Below are 18,370 nucleotides of genomic sequence, written 5' to 3'. Positions count from 1 at the left end.
CCAGATCCTTGTATAGATTTATATCTATACAAGGATCCCCTTAGTCGTGGCGTGCCATTCTTGCTGCCATGCTTCCATCGCGAGGCTGTAAAGCCTCTTCTGAAGGCGGGAGGTGGGCAACTGTTCGAAATTTAGAACCAGTGCATTGAGATCACCGTTCCGTTCCGGTACAGTTCCGGCTCGAAACTGCATTCCAAATATCTCGGCCACCCTGCCGCTTCGCAATTTTTTCGCAATTTTTTAAAATATTAGAAATGAAAAAACATTTAAAAACTTAACTTAAAAGTTAGAAATAGTAATTTATCATTACCATTTCTAAGTTTAGATCTACTAGATTCAACATATGGTTCCTCGTATAGGTTCATAATGAGAAACTTTTAAATAAAATCACAGTATAATTATAGATAAAATACGCTGCATTTACGCATAATAGCTTCTAAAGTATCATTATTTTGTCTGCGGTCGACTCGTGTTGCCTTCAAACACATATACATGTTAACAAGCGTTCAGTTTACGATATTCACTATGGAAAACAATCGTGCATGACATTCGTTCGGTGTTGTTAACGTAGTACATTTACAGTATTTTACATATCCACAAACACAAACCAACGCCTGCACCGTGTGTTGCAGGCGCGTTTTCTTTAATTATTTCATATACGGGCCTCTCATCTATTCTAGAAATATTTTAAAATCGTTAAACTTATAAACTTACATGTATTACAAATCTTTTATTTTTTACCTAATAGCGTTAAAGAATTGAATAATAATGTCTCTCACCGATGTGTGCCGTATTCTTTTAATTTTTTCCTTTTATACATATTTTTTATTTTAAATTGTTCAATATCTTACGTAACTTTGTAGAAAATGTTGTTTCCTTAAAAAAATTGAAGAGAAAAATTTAGTTTTTTTAGTTTTGACATACATTTAGGTCTGTTAACTCTAGCGTGTTTCTTTACTTTTTTCTTTAAAGCACAACTTAAAATTTAACTTAAATATAATTTTTAGTCGTTAATGAGATATTTCTGGATATTTCTGTAGAAGTACGGTAACATAATAGGCTTGCATGAAAATACCATTCCTCAGTGGGATTCAAACCGAGAACCTACTGGATAAAAGACAGAGACTTAACATATCCGTTTTAGTGATATTCTTTAAACGGAAAATTTTATTGTATTTATTTATTTGTGTTTTTTTTCCAGGGCAGTGAAAAATGTATATAATTTGTTAATATTTACTTTACTGGTATTTAATTAAATGATATGCTTCTATTTCAATGCTGTTTTTTATTGCATGTTTCAGGAAATAATAACAATAATAATAAGAAAAACAAACGTAATTAATAAAATAAAAATTGAAGAATAATATTTTGATATTGGTGCAGTTAAATTAAGTTAGTTTTAATTTTTTTCATTAAAAGTGTGATTTATGACAAAAGCATTATGACTGAAAAGATCACCTCACCATATCTTTCTATGTACGGAAGGTTTGAAATAATTAATATTTAAATGTATTTTACGCAATTAACAAATGAATCATCGTATGGCTCAATTAAAAACATATTAAAAGCCATTGTTATCAGTTTATCAATCTATATTACTAACACAAATTATCATAGAGAAATCCAATTTTATCACCTTTTAATTAATTTACATAATATTATTATTATTACACATTTATTAATGTATGTCATAATCTGATATGCTCACATCTCATGAGTGCCTTTCATGCGATTAGTGACATGAACCCCAGTCACCTTCTTACCAGTGAGATTCAGTATATTTTTCAAATTACTCAACGAAACACAACTGTGAGGTTGTGCAGGATCTCCAGCCATATTGGAATTTCAGGAGATGAGCGCGCTGATAATGAGGCTAAAGAGGTTTTTTCAAGCCAACTTTCACTAACTTGTTTTCTGATGATGTAGTCTGTTTTTTGAAGAGGGTGGTTCATGACGTGCGGTAAAGTGTTCGGAATGCTACCATCAGCAATCAAATTTGTCCTGTTAAGAACAATGATCACAATGAAGCTCTTCGTGTCGTAATAACCATCCAGATTAGATTATTATGTACCGTTTGCGAATCGACCATACTAAGCTCACTCACGCATGTCTCATGACTCAGACCGATGCACCCGTTTGTGTTCTTTGCGACTGTCAATTAATTATACACAGAATAGTTACGGATTGTGTCTACTACGCGGCAGAAATTTAAACTAGAGGCTAACTTCCGAAATATCTTAGGGAAAAATGAAACTATGTTATCGAATATTCGACGATTTCTTAGGCCCTTCGTTTATATTCAAATATTGGATTTTTAGTACAGTGCGTTTCAGTATTTTTGACATTTGGTGTCATAAAGCACATGGTAATTTTATTGTATTAATTTAGATTATTAATGTAATATTTCAATGCGGTATTATTTCGCTTTTAACATACGACATAGGCGTTTTCTATTTAAAATATACTTTTGTATTATTGGGGTTTACTTTTAACTTAATTTTTAATCGTTAATTCTTAATATTTATTAATTTACTATATAAATATCGTGTCAGCATTTTGATGACCACACTTCGTTGTGCGCCAAGGAAAAACATTTTTCAAGAATGATCAGGACCCGCGACAAGCTTGATAATTAAAGGTTAGTAGTGAACTGGTTTTGCATCGCCTTCTTTATTCAGTTTAATATATTTTTAAATATTATCGTAATAAGCGTTCAGAAATGTAGTTGTTATTCTTAACGTATAATTATTACAATTGTCTGTAAAATAAACGTCATTAATTTCATAAAAATTAGCTTCGATTGGCATCGCTTATTTGCATCTACAGCTTCAAGAAGAACTAATTTTTAGGTCAATACAATTTGTAATTGAACTCATTTGTAGGTTATTAGACAAAAGTAGAAAAGAATAGCAAATATATTACCACTTTATACCTTATACGCAACCTGTTTGTAATCCACTACTCTTTTTTATTTATTTTGGATATTTATAAAAAGTCTTTTTATCACCTTATTCATAAAAATCTTTTGCGTCAATTTCATCTACCGGCACTATTATTTTCACTCGTAACTGTCATTGAACTTCTGACCGTTTTTTACGTAAAGGAAGATGTAAAAGTAGGTAAAAGTAGTAATCGTACTTTTGTACGATGATGTCAACCTGTTCAAGCACAGTAATCATTTTGCCTGAACAATAATCAATATTTAATCAAAAGGGCAAAATTGCATAGAATGTGTTTTCGACCCCAACAACATTACTACTTCTTTTCACTAAAACAGCTAAAAGTAAATGCTACCGACAGATCGATTAGAGCGGTTACAGTGCAGAACTTGAGGGCCTATGTTAACACGCGCACTTGTAACCGCCTGGCAAACGTACTGCAAAACTTACAAAGAGACCTTCAAAGAATTAAATTCTTCAAGATATTATTTTTTTTTTACCATCAATTAAACAAAGATATGATAAATCGAATCTACACCAAAAAAGCTGTTATTGTTTGAAACAGCAATATTTGAACTTTTATAATATTTTCCCAAAACTTACGAGCAATACATTAGCGTCTCGGTCTTCCATCCGGAGGTCCCGGATTTGAATCCCAGCCGGCCAAGTTATATTTTATACGGTAAAAAAAATTCTTTTCCATATTCCCACGTATATGGTTCTGTATAACCTTCTGTTAATTCATCAAGAAAAACATATAAAACAGTCAAATTTAACCCTTAATTTATGTTCCAATGGCTCAATTTAAGCTTCGAGATAAAATAAGGAAAAAATTTCTGAACCCATTTTTTTATTAAATTATTCTATATTTCTATTTTGAAACATGTTTTGATATCATTGGGTTATCATATCTATGGGAAAATTAAAAAAATGCAAAATATGACTTTCCCGGCTATTAATAATAAATATTAAAACTGTTAGATAAAAAAAAAATGGATATATTTTTTAGGGACGGGGAATTTTTAGGAAGTTTTTTTTTAAATATTCAAATATAGGTTAACTTACCAACTTTTCTTAAGTAAAGTTTTCTGTAAATCTAATACAACTTCTTCTATAGAAACTAAAATAAGAAAAAGGAAATCTTGAAAAACCTTTTCTCTATTTTAGATCTGAAGTGCATAAATTAAAAAAAAATTAATTAATAAAATAAATACATTTTTTAATAGCTATATTTATGAAATACAACATATCAAAAAATGTTTTAAAAATATTTAAACCGTAGACAGAAAGAAAATAACATATTTCAATTTTATTAGGTGGGGGTTGATTTTTTGAAACATATTTTGGATTATACATATAGATTAAGAGAGAAAACAAATTTGCTCAAATGCTGGTTTTTTTAGAAATTCTTTAACGAAAATCCAAAATGAATTTTTCGCAATTTACCCCATCCCCTTAAGAAATTTTGGAAATAAAATAAACTCCCCGATTGTAGAAATATTTGAGTCAAATTCGAAGAAAATCCTAACTGAAAAGACCGAAAGCGTAATATAGTTATTCTAGCTTTATTTGCCGAGAAAGTAAAATATATGTTATACAGTACACTAAATCTTTACAGAGTTCAGTAGTAGGTAATTCACGCCAGGAAGCAAAGATACTGATTTGCATACAATGTTCCAAATTCCATTTCAATTATAAAATAAAATTAGTAAATAGATACTAGTAACAACTAAGTACTTACTTTAAAAAATTAAAAATGTTTGTTTTTTTAATAGTAAAAATATTTATGGAAACCAAATTGATTACGTGTAATACATATATATATATAAACATTGTTTCAGAAACAACCTTAAGGATAACTGATCCAAAACAGGATGGTTAATTACGTTTATGAGAGGATTCACTGTTAACATCTTGTCATGATAACGTCTTGTTGCAGTAACAATCTAGATTTGATCCAAGCAGTAAATTACTACCTCTTCATATTATGATTCCGTAAAATGTTTCTATTTTTTTGCTATTAATTACGCCGACAGTTAGGTTAGTTTTAAAAATTACTAAACTGATTTTTGTTAAACGCTTTTGATTTTGAGATTCTGGCTATAGACAATAGAGCTGTAACGGAAAAGTACTTTCATCGGTAAAAAAAAAATTGGTATTTTCATTTGTGCCGTAAAGTGACATTAAAAAAATTTAACAAAAAAAAATTAATTAAAATAATTTAAAAATATTCTGCGAAAAACACTTTATACCCTTGTTCCAAAGTAAAAAAAAAGAATTTTTTTATGAAATGGACATTTTTACTACGTATGTGTATTTAAGTTTGTCAATATTTGGTCTTCTATCTCTGGACCATTAACCGATTTTCTTCAAACTTGGTAGACAGGTACTACCTTTGGGGAGGGATAAAATGTACTAAATTTTTTCAAAAAATTAGAATAATGATCGTGGGAGTTTTTTTCCGAAATAAGATTTCAAATTTTTATTGGGCGCTTTAGAAAAAATGTTTTTAAAAAGTTGAAGTTTAATTTATCGAGATAACAAATATATATATAATACCAAAAATTTGTATGTAGTATTCACACACCCTCCGAAAAAGATTACTTTATATATATTTTTTCTTTTTTTATCTGTATCCTGCTTCACAAAAGGAGTTAATGGAAGGTTTTCATCTATATTTTCTATGTTAATAGGTCGGTATTTAAACCAGTATAATAATTTTTTGGCCATCCGAATCCATAGTTTGTAATTATAAAAATTTTTTTTTTTTAATTTTTAAAACGTTTCTTTAAATTTATTTTATATTTTAACTAATCTGTCAAGTTACTGCATATATTTAAATGCTTCCTACTGAGTGCAGGAGTCTAAAAAATAAAATAGAAACGTCACGCTTTCAAATTTTTAATTTCAAAACGTATTTTGTTAAACAGTAAAGTTTCTGAAATATTTAATACCCTTACCTTGATAAGGAGCATCCAAATTAAAACAAAAAAAAAATTTAATTCGATTTTAATTTATTTACAATCAATTCAATAGAATTGATTATAATTATGTTTGAAAGAGAAGAACACAAAGCAGTAGTCCTATCGTTCAGCATTCATTACCTCGTCTACAAATATAGAAATAATCAGTTTTATTTGTATTTACTTGCAACCATGAATCATAAAATACTCTCCTGATATTATGCTGTTAGAACGAAAGTATGGTAATCAGTCAAATCATGAGATATGGATTTTCTCATTTCTCGACGTTACATAACACAGGTACCCCAAAAAAACATAAATATGGGAGGTTAATATTTGTACGAAAAGTGTACAAAAGTAAGTAAAGTTTTAGGAAGTTGAACACGCAACGCGAGTGAGGGAGGTTGTGACTATATAGGTTACGTTAACTTATTCATAAATTTTGTTATTTACAATTTCTTTTGATCAGTGATCATTACGGTTGTGTTCTAGGGTCTTTTATATGAATATTAATAGGTTTAGTCATGCAGTTAGCCAAACTGGCTATCTAGGCTAACTTAATGGCGGCTTAATTTATTTGCACCGCTTTCAACGGGATGGACTACTATCTCTTTATTAATCTTGTTGTTAGTTAAATTATTCTGTTGCTTAGTCTCAGACACTTATTATTTTTATTTTTTATTATATTCTGTATTTATTTTAGTTCATGTTGCCATCTGCAACCATCTGGTTTATATTAAAAGGCTTCGTGTTGGCTTATTCCTTACTTTGGCCAGTCAGCGGTTGTTGCTAGTGGTTGATACTATTTACTATTTGCAGTATTTGATACTATTTGTTTGTAAACAAACTAATAATTTATTTTTCTTTACGTTAGTTAAGTTTTTCGGTTTCCTTCAAGTAAAAAATAAAGTCAGACACCGAAGGGAAAAGGTTTGACAGGTCCAGGCTGGGTAAAACTCCGAAGGAAGAAATGAAGGACGAGTCATCCTTAAACAAAAGAGGTCAAGCCTGAAAATTCGTAATATAAAAGAGACAAAAAAAGGGATCAGTCGTCATTGCTGATGACAAAGAGACCGTGCGGGTGATCCCAGACTCACACAAGGTCGGTAGTCGCGACATAAAATTCGAACTTAAACGTAAGAGGCGCTCATGGATTATTGTGTATTACTTAGACCGACGATTGTTTGAGATGGATTTAATGGCTCTTATCCGAGAGAAAAACACTAAGATGGCTGAGAATACCTTCAAGTCTAAATGTCGACTATCGGGGAGGTGCGAGGTTGAGCGCAACCACAGAATGTTCGATATCAGTCGGACTCTTTTTCACAGCTTCGTCGACAAGAGCAGATTTTATGTAGAATTTTGTTCGTGTAGATTTTAGATGTCCAGCGGTGCTCCAAGTGCAGAAAGTACGGTTACAGGGCCAAATTCTGTTATCATTCCGCAGTCTGTGCTCATTGTTGTGACGAAGGTCACAAGCGTGATGAGGGTCCGAGATAGTGTCCGATCAGTGAAAAAATGAGTGTCAAAGCGTGAACAGCCAAAGAACTTCATCGGCAAGCTCGTCGCAATTTTTGAGTTGCGCCCAATGCCGTAGCTGATGGAAAATGAATAAACTCATCTTTATAAAGATAAATACGGACTCGTCTAACGCAGTGATACTTATTTCTCACCACATAAATTAACGTAGAAGGATGTTTACACGGCTGTAAGGTATTGAATGGGAAATAATTTTCAATTTGAATTTGTGAAGTTATTTTTAACGAATATTATTAGTTTTTTATTTATCTTTTCATCTATATTCGTCAATAAAGTTTTCAGAAAAATAAAATTATACCTCAATTTACAGTGTGTTTTTTATTAACCTTCATATTTTTCTATATGTTATTTTTAATGCGTAAATATAATCTTATTTAAATAATAGTTAACTTCCTATAACCAAATTAGCCGAAACTATGTACCTGAAAGCATCGAATCCTGGATATTTACCTCTAGGAATGGTAATGGTAATTGACAGAGGAGACTAGTTTTAAATACAATAATATTAAAAAAATTCAAGAATTTTTTATTATAATAGCCAAATTAAATTTAAATAATATAACGAAAAAATATACGTAATTTAAATGAATAATATATATTTTTCTATTTTCTAATTATTTATCCATTGTTTTTTAGATTAAATTATTATTTAACAGTATTTTAATCATTTAGGTAAATTATTTTTTTTAACCTTCTCTAAATTATTAAGACACCTACTTATTTATTTTTATTATTTCGTTAATAAAAGGCAATTTTTTATCATCTAATTATATATACATTGTATTTAACATTAAATAGATCGCTTAGCAGTAAATATATATGAATTTACAGCAGAATTCTTAATTTTATCGCATGCAACTTAAGATGTTTACAGAGCAGGTGAATTACTGATGAGAAGTGAGAAAAATATTTTTCCTTTTCTCAACAGTAAAGCATTTTAAGAGAGAAAACTTTCTGTCTCTAAACCTCTCATGACATTAACGTACCTTTTTCAGAGAGATTTAAAGCTCTAAAGATTTAAAGCTGAAATATTTTTTTTCTTTATTAGTCTAAAAGTTTGACGACGGCGTCGATTGTTATGTGACCTTAAAGTTGTTTCAATATATTCAGCAATTTCCTGTATATTCGGATCAATGTTGTACTCGACATAAAATGTAGCAAATATTTCATTAGCTTTTAGTTCCGTTTCAGAAAGTGTGATGTAATTAGTTAAGACTTTTATTTAAAATTGATTTTTTCTATATTTAATTCCAACTAAAGCATATTTTATTTTTCATACACATGCACACAAATAATATATCTATGTTTTTTTTTTTTAAATTATTTATTGCCTTGTGTATAATTAATACAATCTTTTCAATATAAAATTATTTAATTTTACTTAATGATAAGCTGTTCTGTTGCGTTCCAAATCTCTTACCGTATATATCTACGCTGCTCCATTGACGTACGCATGCGCACATTCACGTAAACATCACCTCCTGATGCAGGAGGACCTCCTAGTGCAACGACCACGAATACCAGGATCATCCTCGAGATATGTATATATTTTATTAACACACGCACTTAAATAAATTTATATATTTAATATACTTTTTTTAATTTAATTTAATAATTGTAATTACTTTTCATGTAAAAAAAGCACTTAATGAATTCTCCCGCCGATCTGTTCAAAATATCGGCGCTAATTCAAAATACACGCATGTAGTTCTTTCATTGACTGCCAGACTCTTTCAAAATTCAAAATGCCAAGTTTCTGACAAATTTTCTAAATCCCATTTATAATTCTTGTACGCATTTCTTTTATGGTATCCACGGGGGTATCATACAAAAATATATTTAAATCATCTCATAAAGTACGGCAACAGGATTAAAACCGGGCCATGGTATTGAGTCTTCTCACTCAACTGGTCAATCTATTTGAATTTGTTTCATTTAGATAATCTCGAAATTTTAATTTGTAATAAGTCGGAACCCCATTCAGAACGACCCACATTTTGTTGATTGTGTTTACTTTTAATCTTTGAGTAAAAGTAGAAGATCAACATTTTTTCAAGGAATATGAAATCTCACCGTTGAGCGTTTCTGGTAAAATAATACAAACAAGTGTTCACTCAGAATACTAGTCCATACGTTGACAAAAAACTAATATTGGTGACGATTATACAAATGGCATAAGGATTTTCAATCGACCAGAGACGCGTGTTGTTGGTGTTTCTAATAATGTCTGATCTTGTAAATTTGGCTTCATCGGTAAAGAAAATATCATCACATTGTCTTGTTAATTACAACATTGTTTTAATGTAAATTATTTTCCAAGACTAATATTATTTCTTATAATAATATTTTCATGATTTCAATAATATTTTATTTTTTTGTAATATTATTATTTCTTTTATAATTTATTACACGATAACATTAATAAAATTATACCAGTTGAGACTGTGTTATTTAATTTTATTCGGGAGAAAATGAAAACTAATTTGTTAATCTAGTCTCTTTAGTCTCTTTCCTCCTTCAAGAATTTTTACGATAAATTTGTTGTTAATGTATGATGTTCTTTGCGGTTGCAAAGATAATTAAAATTAAAATGTTTGCATGCTCGCCATTTTGAAGTGTCTGAGAGATCGAGTTCTTATTGATTAAGTCTAACCCAGACAGTTGGTTTTCTATATATTTGTCGTTTGGTAATGAGGTCGGTAAATATTTTGTACCACAGATATTTACTTCGATTTTGAATCGGTCCTGACTAAAACACATCTTTCATTGTGCTTCTTGATTACATTATTTATTTAATAAATATACAATTCTTTTTTTATTTATTTTCAAATTTGTTTATTAAATTGTAAAATGAATATATACCATTCATTGACTGAAACAACCAAAAAAAAGAAAAAACATTTAATTTAAATAACTGTTTATAACGAATAAATATAGTTATATATCAATGTGTTAAATAAAATCTTTGAACGATCGTTTTGTTTTTCTTTCTTTAAATAGAAAGTAGATTGTGATCTATCACTTTTAAGGGAAAACTTTTAACTATCATATGCTGAAAACTGATATGACAACACTAACCAAAATGGCGGTAGTTTAATTTTTTATATATAACTAATTTCTAAATTGGCTTTTAATACACCAAGAAATATTTGTCTTATACAAAAATTGGTTCATGTCACTGTTAAATCCACCAGGTTTGTCTAGTGGTGAAGTCCTCATCGGAAATCAGCTGATTTCGAAGTCGAGAGTTCTAAGGTTCAAATCCTAGTGAAGGCTTTTTACTTTATACGGATGTATAAAGTAAATACTTGTACTTCATACTTTTATACGGATTTGAATACTAGTTCATGAATACCGTTTCTTTGTTGGTTGCCCTTTAATTAATCGCACATCTCAGGAATAGTCGATCTAAGACTGAATAAGACTACACTTCATTTACACCCACACATATCATCCTCTTTCTTATTCTGAAGTAATACCTGTCGGCGATTCCAGGAGGCTAAAAAGGAAAAACGGAAAAAAAATGTTGATCGAGCGAGAAAATACGTAAAACACACATTTGTGCATTTTTGTTCGCTTAGATCTACTGTGGCTATTAATCCGCGAATTTATTTTTGAATTGATGATAATCAGCGCCTTCAATTTAGAAAAAATGAGAATTCATAAATGTAAATGTAGAAGGAAACTACTCATGACTATAAGAAAATTGATTCCCTTCGTGTTGTAACATATTCAATAACATTTTTCGAGAACGAAACCCTAAATTGATTTATATTCCTGAATGTACAATTTTGCCAACTAAATAGTCACTTTTTAAATTATAATTTTCGATGTTACTAAACCATGTATAAACAGGTTACTTGACCTTTTATAATCGAACCGTTTACAAAAGTTTTTACATCGATTTACTCGTATTTAAATTCAATTATCAATTTTTCTTTATGGAAACAATATTACTATGTCGTAGAAGATTTAAACAATACCGATAGAAATATATATTGCCGATCTCCGGGGCAGAGTGGTAGCGTCTTGGCCTTTTATCCGGAGATCCCGAATTTGATTCCCGGTCAGGCATATCAATTGTAATTCGCTAAAAAAATTCCATTTCCATATCCAACGGACAAAAAAAAGTTCATTTACGCCTTTTAAGTTGTGAGATTGTTTTTTAGTTAAATTTTATATTTTAAATAATTAATTGTTTATTTTCAATGTTTTGAACGCAGCATCGCGTTTTTCATACAAATTTTTCATACGCTACACAGACTCCATTTTTACATCTCAAAGCCAAAAAAAAAAGTACATTGATGTTTTTTTAAATTTTAGGATTAAATTATAGTCATATTTTATATTTTAAATAAATAATTGTTTATCTTGTAATGCTGTGACCATGGTTTTCTACAATGACTTTCATTGATCTATCCATGCAAATAAAGGCTTTTTATCCATGAAATAGTATGTTTACCAATTTCTGATCAGATATATTAGTTTCCTTATGTACACATTTGAATAATAACTTATTTAATAAATAAAAATCTTACCACAGCAAAATTTCTTAAACTTAGAACCGTTAAACCAAAAGGTTTTACTTCAATCGGTTTGTTATTGCGTGTCGTTATAATTAGTAGCACTTTTTTAAACCAATCAGGTTTACTTATCCAATTGCATCCGTACAAATCATTTCTTAAATTCTCCCACTGTAAAAAATATTAAAATAAACTTAAAAAAAGAAGTTGTATCAGTTAAATACAATTGTTGTTATCATATAAATAATTTTTTTTTTCTTTGGAAGAGGTGAAAACTTTCTAAAGGCACCTTGAATGGTAGTATCACCTGATCATGCGAGATTCCTACTTATGAAAATTTTTCATTCCACATTTTCCTCGGCCGGGACCGCTTTCCAGTTATCCAATTATGGGTTCTCACTGTCTATTGCTTTATATAGACCAGAACTGGTTTTTCCGCGACTCGACGTCATATATATATATATATATATATATATATATATATATATATATATATAATACAATCGATTTATCGCTCAAACCAAAATGTATACAATATGTAATATGAAGGTTGTAAAAATGTAACAGCAATTCACAAAACAAAAATAAAGAATTCATATAAAGTGTATATATACGTCAATATACTTTGTAACATGATTTTAAGGAATCAACCTGTATAAGTCAAAACTTGTTCGCTTGTTGAAGCAGCAGCCATGTATAATTTAAAAAAGAGAAATACAAAGATCAAAATAACCCTTTTAAAATTCTAGAATCCTTCAACAATACAAAAATGAAAATAAATAAAGATTCATACGTAAAACACATATAAAGTATATTTAATTTTAAAACAGATCTTGCGCAGTTCTGCGTAAGAAAACCGAGTTTTCGTTTTTCAGGATACATCGCCCTACGTACCTTCGATTAACGAGTACATCCGATATACAAGTATAAAGTTTAAACTCACTCACCACTGTAATTCACTGCATAAACGCTATGAAAAATAAACAAATACGAAATTAATACAACCTTTAATTGAGTTTATCTGTTGTCGAAATTAAATTGAACGTAACTCAAAAACGACTCAACCAATCTTCATCAAATTTTCGCAAGCATAATGTCAAATAGATTACAACAGAACAACTAAATTCAATGAAACTGATCAAGTAGTTTTGGGGACTTTCGAGAGAAAAAATTTTATAAATAGGTTTTATATATTTATATACATAAAAGGAAGCCAGAATTTAAGTGAAAAATATTTTCAACTTCTAATACCTCAAAATGTAAAGAAAATTCCTTTGAATTCCATAATCTCACCAAGGGATCAAAAGTAACACCGTACTTATCTTTGAAAAGTGGGTAAAATCTATTACTAATAAATATCTTTTTACGTCTCTGAATACTTTAGTGCTATACTGATTGTTGATTATACCATCAATATGACTATATCTGTTTATATATATATATGGAGTGTGTTAATATAAATATGATAAACATATTCCTGATCGTTTTATTAAGGATCAGGAATTCCAGAATGTATTTTAAATCGCATTTATATAATCAATACAAATAACTTTCCCTATTGATTACTTGAAGAATATCAGATGCATGCGTATATTCTGCTCGTTTATATTTCTCGGGCATAACAATATCCACCGAGAAATCGCAGTCTGCTTCCAATACCGCCAAGGGCCATATTTTTTAACTACTCGGTTTCGAAAAGAAATAACCATAAACATTTTTTTTAACATAAAATAAAATTTGAAATGTTTTTTTTATACGACTTAACTAATTATCTTTATACTTACGATTATATAAAACGATTATTATAAAACGATTTTTATTTTATCTTACATTTGTTTTTTCTTCAATGTGGTGTTTTCATTTTCATTCGTAGTTGCAGTTTGTTCTCTTTTCATATTTACATCGATTAACAATTTCAGCTATATCTCCATATAATTCAATCACTTACAAAAAAAGTCAGCAAGTACAAAATTCGTTGTAAATTTTTAAAAAAAAATCGTATTTATTCTTATTTATACGGGGCCGTAGGAAAATTTAAGGTAAGCAATGTGTTCCATGATGCAATTTCGGATGGTCAGGCCTGGTTAGAGATTCCAATTCATACAATCTTTCTGGGGATCTAGGGATCCGATATGGGTCTCTCCATCTTCCGTGTCAGGACCCATTCAAAATAAATTGATAAAGTTCCAAACTATCCTTACCCACAAAATTGCCTGGATAATGTTGTCAGCAGGATTTCCCACCGACTCCAAAATATTATTAATATTTTTATTTTTATTATTATTATTATTACTTATTACAAAAGACATATATCTATCATTTTTCCAGACACAGGATATAATTTATTAAATTAATTTAAGAATGTTTCTTTGAATTTGAGTAAGTTACACTCGTAAAGTTTGAATTCTATCATACGTTCAAAAAATAATCCTCCCACGAAAATGAAATTCCAAGGTGGGACAAATCATTCGATTGTCTTTTTTAACATTATTATTTTAATTTTGTTTAAGTGTAGGTAAATTTTTTCATAAAATTTATTTCCTCTTGAGTAGCTAAACTATTTTCTGATGGTGTTTTGTCTTATTCAAATCCCACAAAGAAGGCAACAAATTTTTAAGTTTTTACATTAATTAGATAATTGTATTACATTAGTTTGTCACTTTGTTTATGAATTTGGTCAAGACTTCGTTCAAAAAAAGCCAAATCTCAGTTATTTGTCTATCATCCTTTTATTGGTTAATCGTTTTGGTTGCATTATTCTATTTTTATGAAGGCTTGTAATACGATTTTTCCGGCAAAGTTTGATTTAAACTTAATTTATACATATAAAACTATTAATTTTAATTTTTCATACCTCAGTAATTATCCGTTCACCTCTAACATCATATACGAATAATATATAAAAAGCAAAAGCACAAAAGAAAGCTTCTCCAAATTTTGGTGCCATACCTTTTTTCTGAAAAAAAAAATATATATATATATATAACGTTACATCAAAAGGCTAGTAATTAATTTTTTATCGTATAAAAAAATAATATAATTCGTTAGAATATGAACTCAAATCCTTCAAATAGAAATCAATTGACTTCTTATCACTTCACCATTAAGGCTGATTATTTTTCTAATAATAACAAATTAAAGAAAAAAAGTAAAAATTATTAAAATTAAGTTTTAATAATTTAATATATCTTAACAATATACATTAAAAAAATAATAAATAACTCTGGCTATCTGACTTAAGCTATTCGCATTTTTTCTCTAATTTTCCTTCTAATTTCTTCATTTTAATTATCAACTCGTAAAATTTTCAAAATTAAAAAAAGATATTCCACTTTTACTTATATAAGCTGAGATAACAAAGTTTTTAATTTTTCCTAGCATTGGTTATTTATTTTTATAGTGTGGTAAAATAATGATACGTTAAAATAATATATGGAAAATTTCTGAAGGATATATGTCCTCGTATGTCTTGGCTTTTGAATAATAATAATAATAATAAAAATTCAATTTTTTTCTCAAAAACTAAGATAATAGGAAATAATTTTTTTTATCTAATAATCATAATCAAATTTTGTTTCAACGATAATTCTAAACGCTTATATTTGTAAAATAAATGTATTACAGCTTAGTCAGAGTATTATGTCGCAACAAATTGCGACAAAAAAACTAAATTCCATGATAAAACTCGAAGTTATCCCCCAAATATACAAAATTAAATATCGTATATATACGAGTACATAGAAAAACAGAATTTTTACTTTACTGGCATCACAGCTCTAGCTAGAATTATGCTGCAAGAAGGAAAGCATGGTAGGTAATCAGTGAAAAAATTGGGTATGCGTTTTTTCATTTCTTGACATTTAATGGCCCAGGATCTCTCCTCTCTTAGTAGCACGCGACAGGACTGTCATCCTATGCGGAATCTTCCTCCGACCATCAAATGGTTAGCTGCTCTCCTAGGTAGGGTAAAGTTGCATTTTGCTACTGTCCGAAGGCCTATCTGAGGGAGGTAACCTTAACTTCTGCCTATTCTTCCTGTGGGAGGGCCTCCCTGACTGCTCTCAGCATTTAATCTTTACCGGGTTCCTAATCAAAATTTTTATATGCACTGCAGCTTACCTACCTTACTACAGGAGGTTATTTTTGTTCCCTGGAGGGCCTCCTGAATGTGATAATGTGATCAGATAAGGCCTTAATCTCACCAGCCTCATCTTTTATTCTCAGTTCGAGGCCCTCTCCTCTGACTCGTCTCGCTGAGATGATGGCTTCTGAGATTGTCTTTCCAGCTACGGTTTTGAATTCTCTTAAGACTTGAGCATAATATAATCCTTCTTTGTTATAATTACCTTTCTTATAGCCACTTCAACATGATCTGGTATCCGTGCGACTTTCTCCTCTTTGGCTATACGGAGCGATCTTCTCCTTCCATCTCACCTGGCCAAGTACCTTAATAACCGCGTAACCTTGTTCCCATCACTATGCACTTCAATTGCAATTTTAAAACATTAAAGAGTTATTAAAGATAAATAATTTTTTTTTCAGTTTAGAGCTTGCGCATTTACACATACCCGCGCGCGCGCATTATATAAATATATTTTAACATAAATATTCTCATATAATTTAAAAAATATATATTTATATACTTTTTAAATATTTTTATTTATAATCGCATCATTAATTATAGATATTAGCGATTAATAAATATCTATTTGAATGTACCGGTAAACATGTAATCTTGAACAGACTCAGGCCGACTGTTCCTGTGACATGTGGTTAATTGAACCCCAACTACCAATGAACACCGGAATCCACGATCTAGTATTTAAATCCCACTAAAAGCAACTAATTTTCTTTATTAGAATATAAATCTTAGAACTCTCGACTCCGAAAACAACTGATTAACGACAAGTTTTATCGCTAGGCCAACCAGTGAGTTAAATAAATTTAATTACATAATTTTTACAAACCTCAACAATGTAATACATAGAAAAACATGCAAATACGTAAACTTCACATTTTACTAGTAACGCAATGCCTTGGATTCCTTTGCTGATTAAGTTTATTTTCCTGTAAACATAATTTATTTATTTAATAATTAAAAAATATTATGTAATATATAAAATGATAATTTAATTTGCTATTTTTTGCAATTTCAATCTTAAAACTATTTAGACATTCGTGCTTTGGACTGTGAATTTTATCGTAGGTGGCGTTATAAATGAAAATCCTCTATCCGTACCGAAACGATCAACGTTTAAATTTATAGTTTCAGCATGTGGAAAGAAGCGGTCACAAGTTTCATCGGATATCGGTATTTCCTTACATGCTGACTCGAGAAAAATCTAACCCGCTACACCAAAACCGATATATCTACATCCATCGTTAGGATTGCATCTTAAATTCTCTTGCCGAGGTGGACAGAGCCGACTGTTAATATATTTGGCAATTTTTATTGACACAGAGGCAGCATTTCCATCCTTGAGTTGGTGTTCTGTTTTCTATGAGTTGGACCGACGCTATGTTCCGTAGCCCTTCAGGCCGTGGTACGTGACGATTTATCTAACCATACCGCTCTCTTTAAGGACGCACACCCAGTTGTGGACAAATCAGTCACCAGGGGAAGCCCGCAGGTTTCCATTCTCGGCCTCTTGCTGTGGAACATCGTATTCGACGGATTTCTGGGACTGTCATTCTCAGTAGGGGTCACGACCCAGGCTTTCGGCGATGACCGTCTCCTTTTAGTTCGTGGTAATTCACGACCACAACTAGAAAACCGGGCGCAGGCGGTTTGTCAACCGCAGAGGGCAAGATGCACATACAATTAGATTTTCGTGCCCAAGACTAAGTGTAGTATGCTTCTCAAGGATGCAGACAGATTACCGTACAGCCGTATCCCCCATATTAAGTATAAAGGCTGTGATATCAGCCGAGTTCAAGTTCATAAGTACCTAGGTGTTATATATTTTTTTTTTTTTTGATGAGAAGTAGCTGTTTAACAAACACATTAGGCAAGAAGCGACGGACGCCGTTTCTGCGATGCACAAGCTTAGAAGTATTGCTCGGAAGGATTACGAACTCTCGGGTCTTCATTTGTACATGGTATATCGAAGTGTCTTCAAGTATGACCTCTTATGTTTCTCCCGTTTGGGCGAATAGGTTGGAAAGAAATCGAGCATTTATTCTAAATTTAATGGGTGCCCAGCGCAGAGCCTTAATTGTATGCACTGGTGCGTTTAAAACAAACTCCTACTAGGCTACCACCGTATTGAAAAAGGCTCTCCAAATCATCCCCGTTCTTGGGGGGGGGGGCGGGTCCAGAACTCAGGCCACCCTGGAACTTAGAGGTCAAGGGGAAAATTGGCCACTCATAAGCGGCCAATTTTTCCCTTGCAGCGATTTCCTTAAT

The 18,370-nt window shown here is 30.5% G+C and overlaps 1 protein-coding gene across 1 annotated transcript in view; it reads right to left on the bottom strand.

Annotated features, from left to right (window-relative positions):
• Nucleotides 1-9,891: 9,891 nt before the first annotated feature.
• LOC142332999 (uncharacterized) overlaps nt 9,892-18,370 on the bottom strand; it is a 50,452-nt gene continuing 41,973 nt past the window's right edge. Inside the window, exons 5-7 of the mRNA XM_075379764.1 lie at nt 14,819-14,920; nt 11,980-12,135; nt 9,892-10,313 (exon numbers count right to left, since the gene is read on the bottom strand). Coding sequence (XP_075235879.1) covers nt 10,257-10,313; nt 11,980-12,135; nt 14,819-14,920 — 315 coding nt within the window. The 3' untranslated portion in view covers nt 9,892-10,256. The remainder of the gene's footprint in view (nt 10,314-11,979; nt 12,136-14,818; nt 14,921-18,370) is intronic.

This window comes from Lycorma delicatula, chromosome 12, assembly GCF_047948215.1.
Source record: "Lycorma delicatula isolate Av1 chromosome 12, ASM4794821v1, whole genome shotgun sequence".
Classification (NCBI taxonomy): Eukaryota; Metazoa; Arthropoda; class Insecta; order Hemiptera; family Fulgoridae; genus Lycorma; species Lycorma delicatula.
Note: the sequence above shows the minus strand (reverse complement) of the source record. Positions and strands in the feature narration are given on the sequence as shown.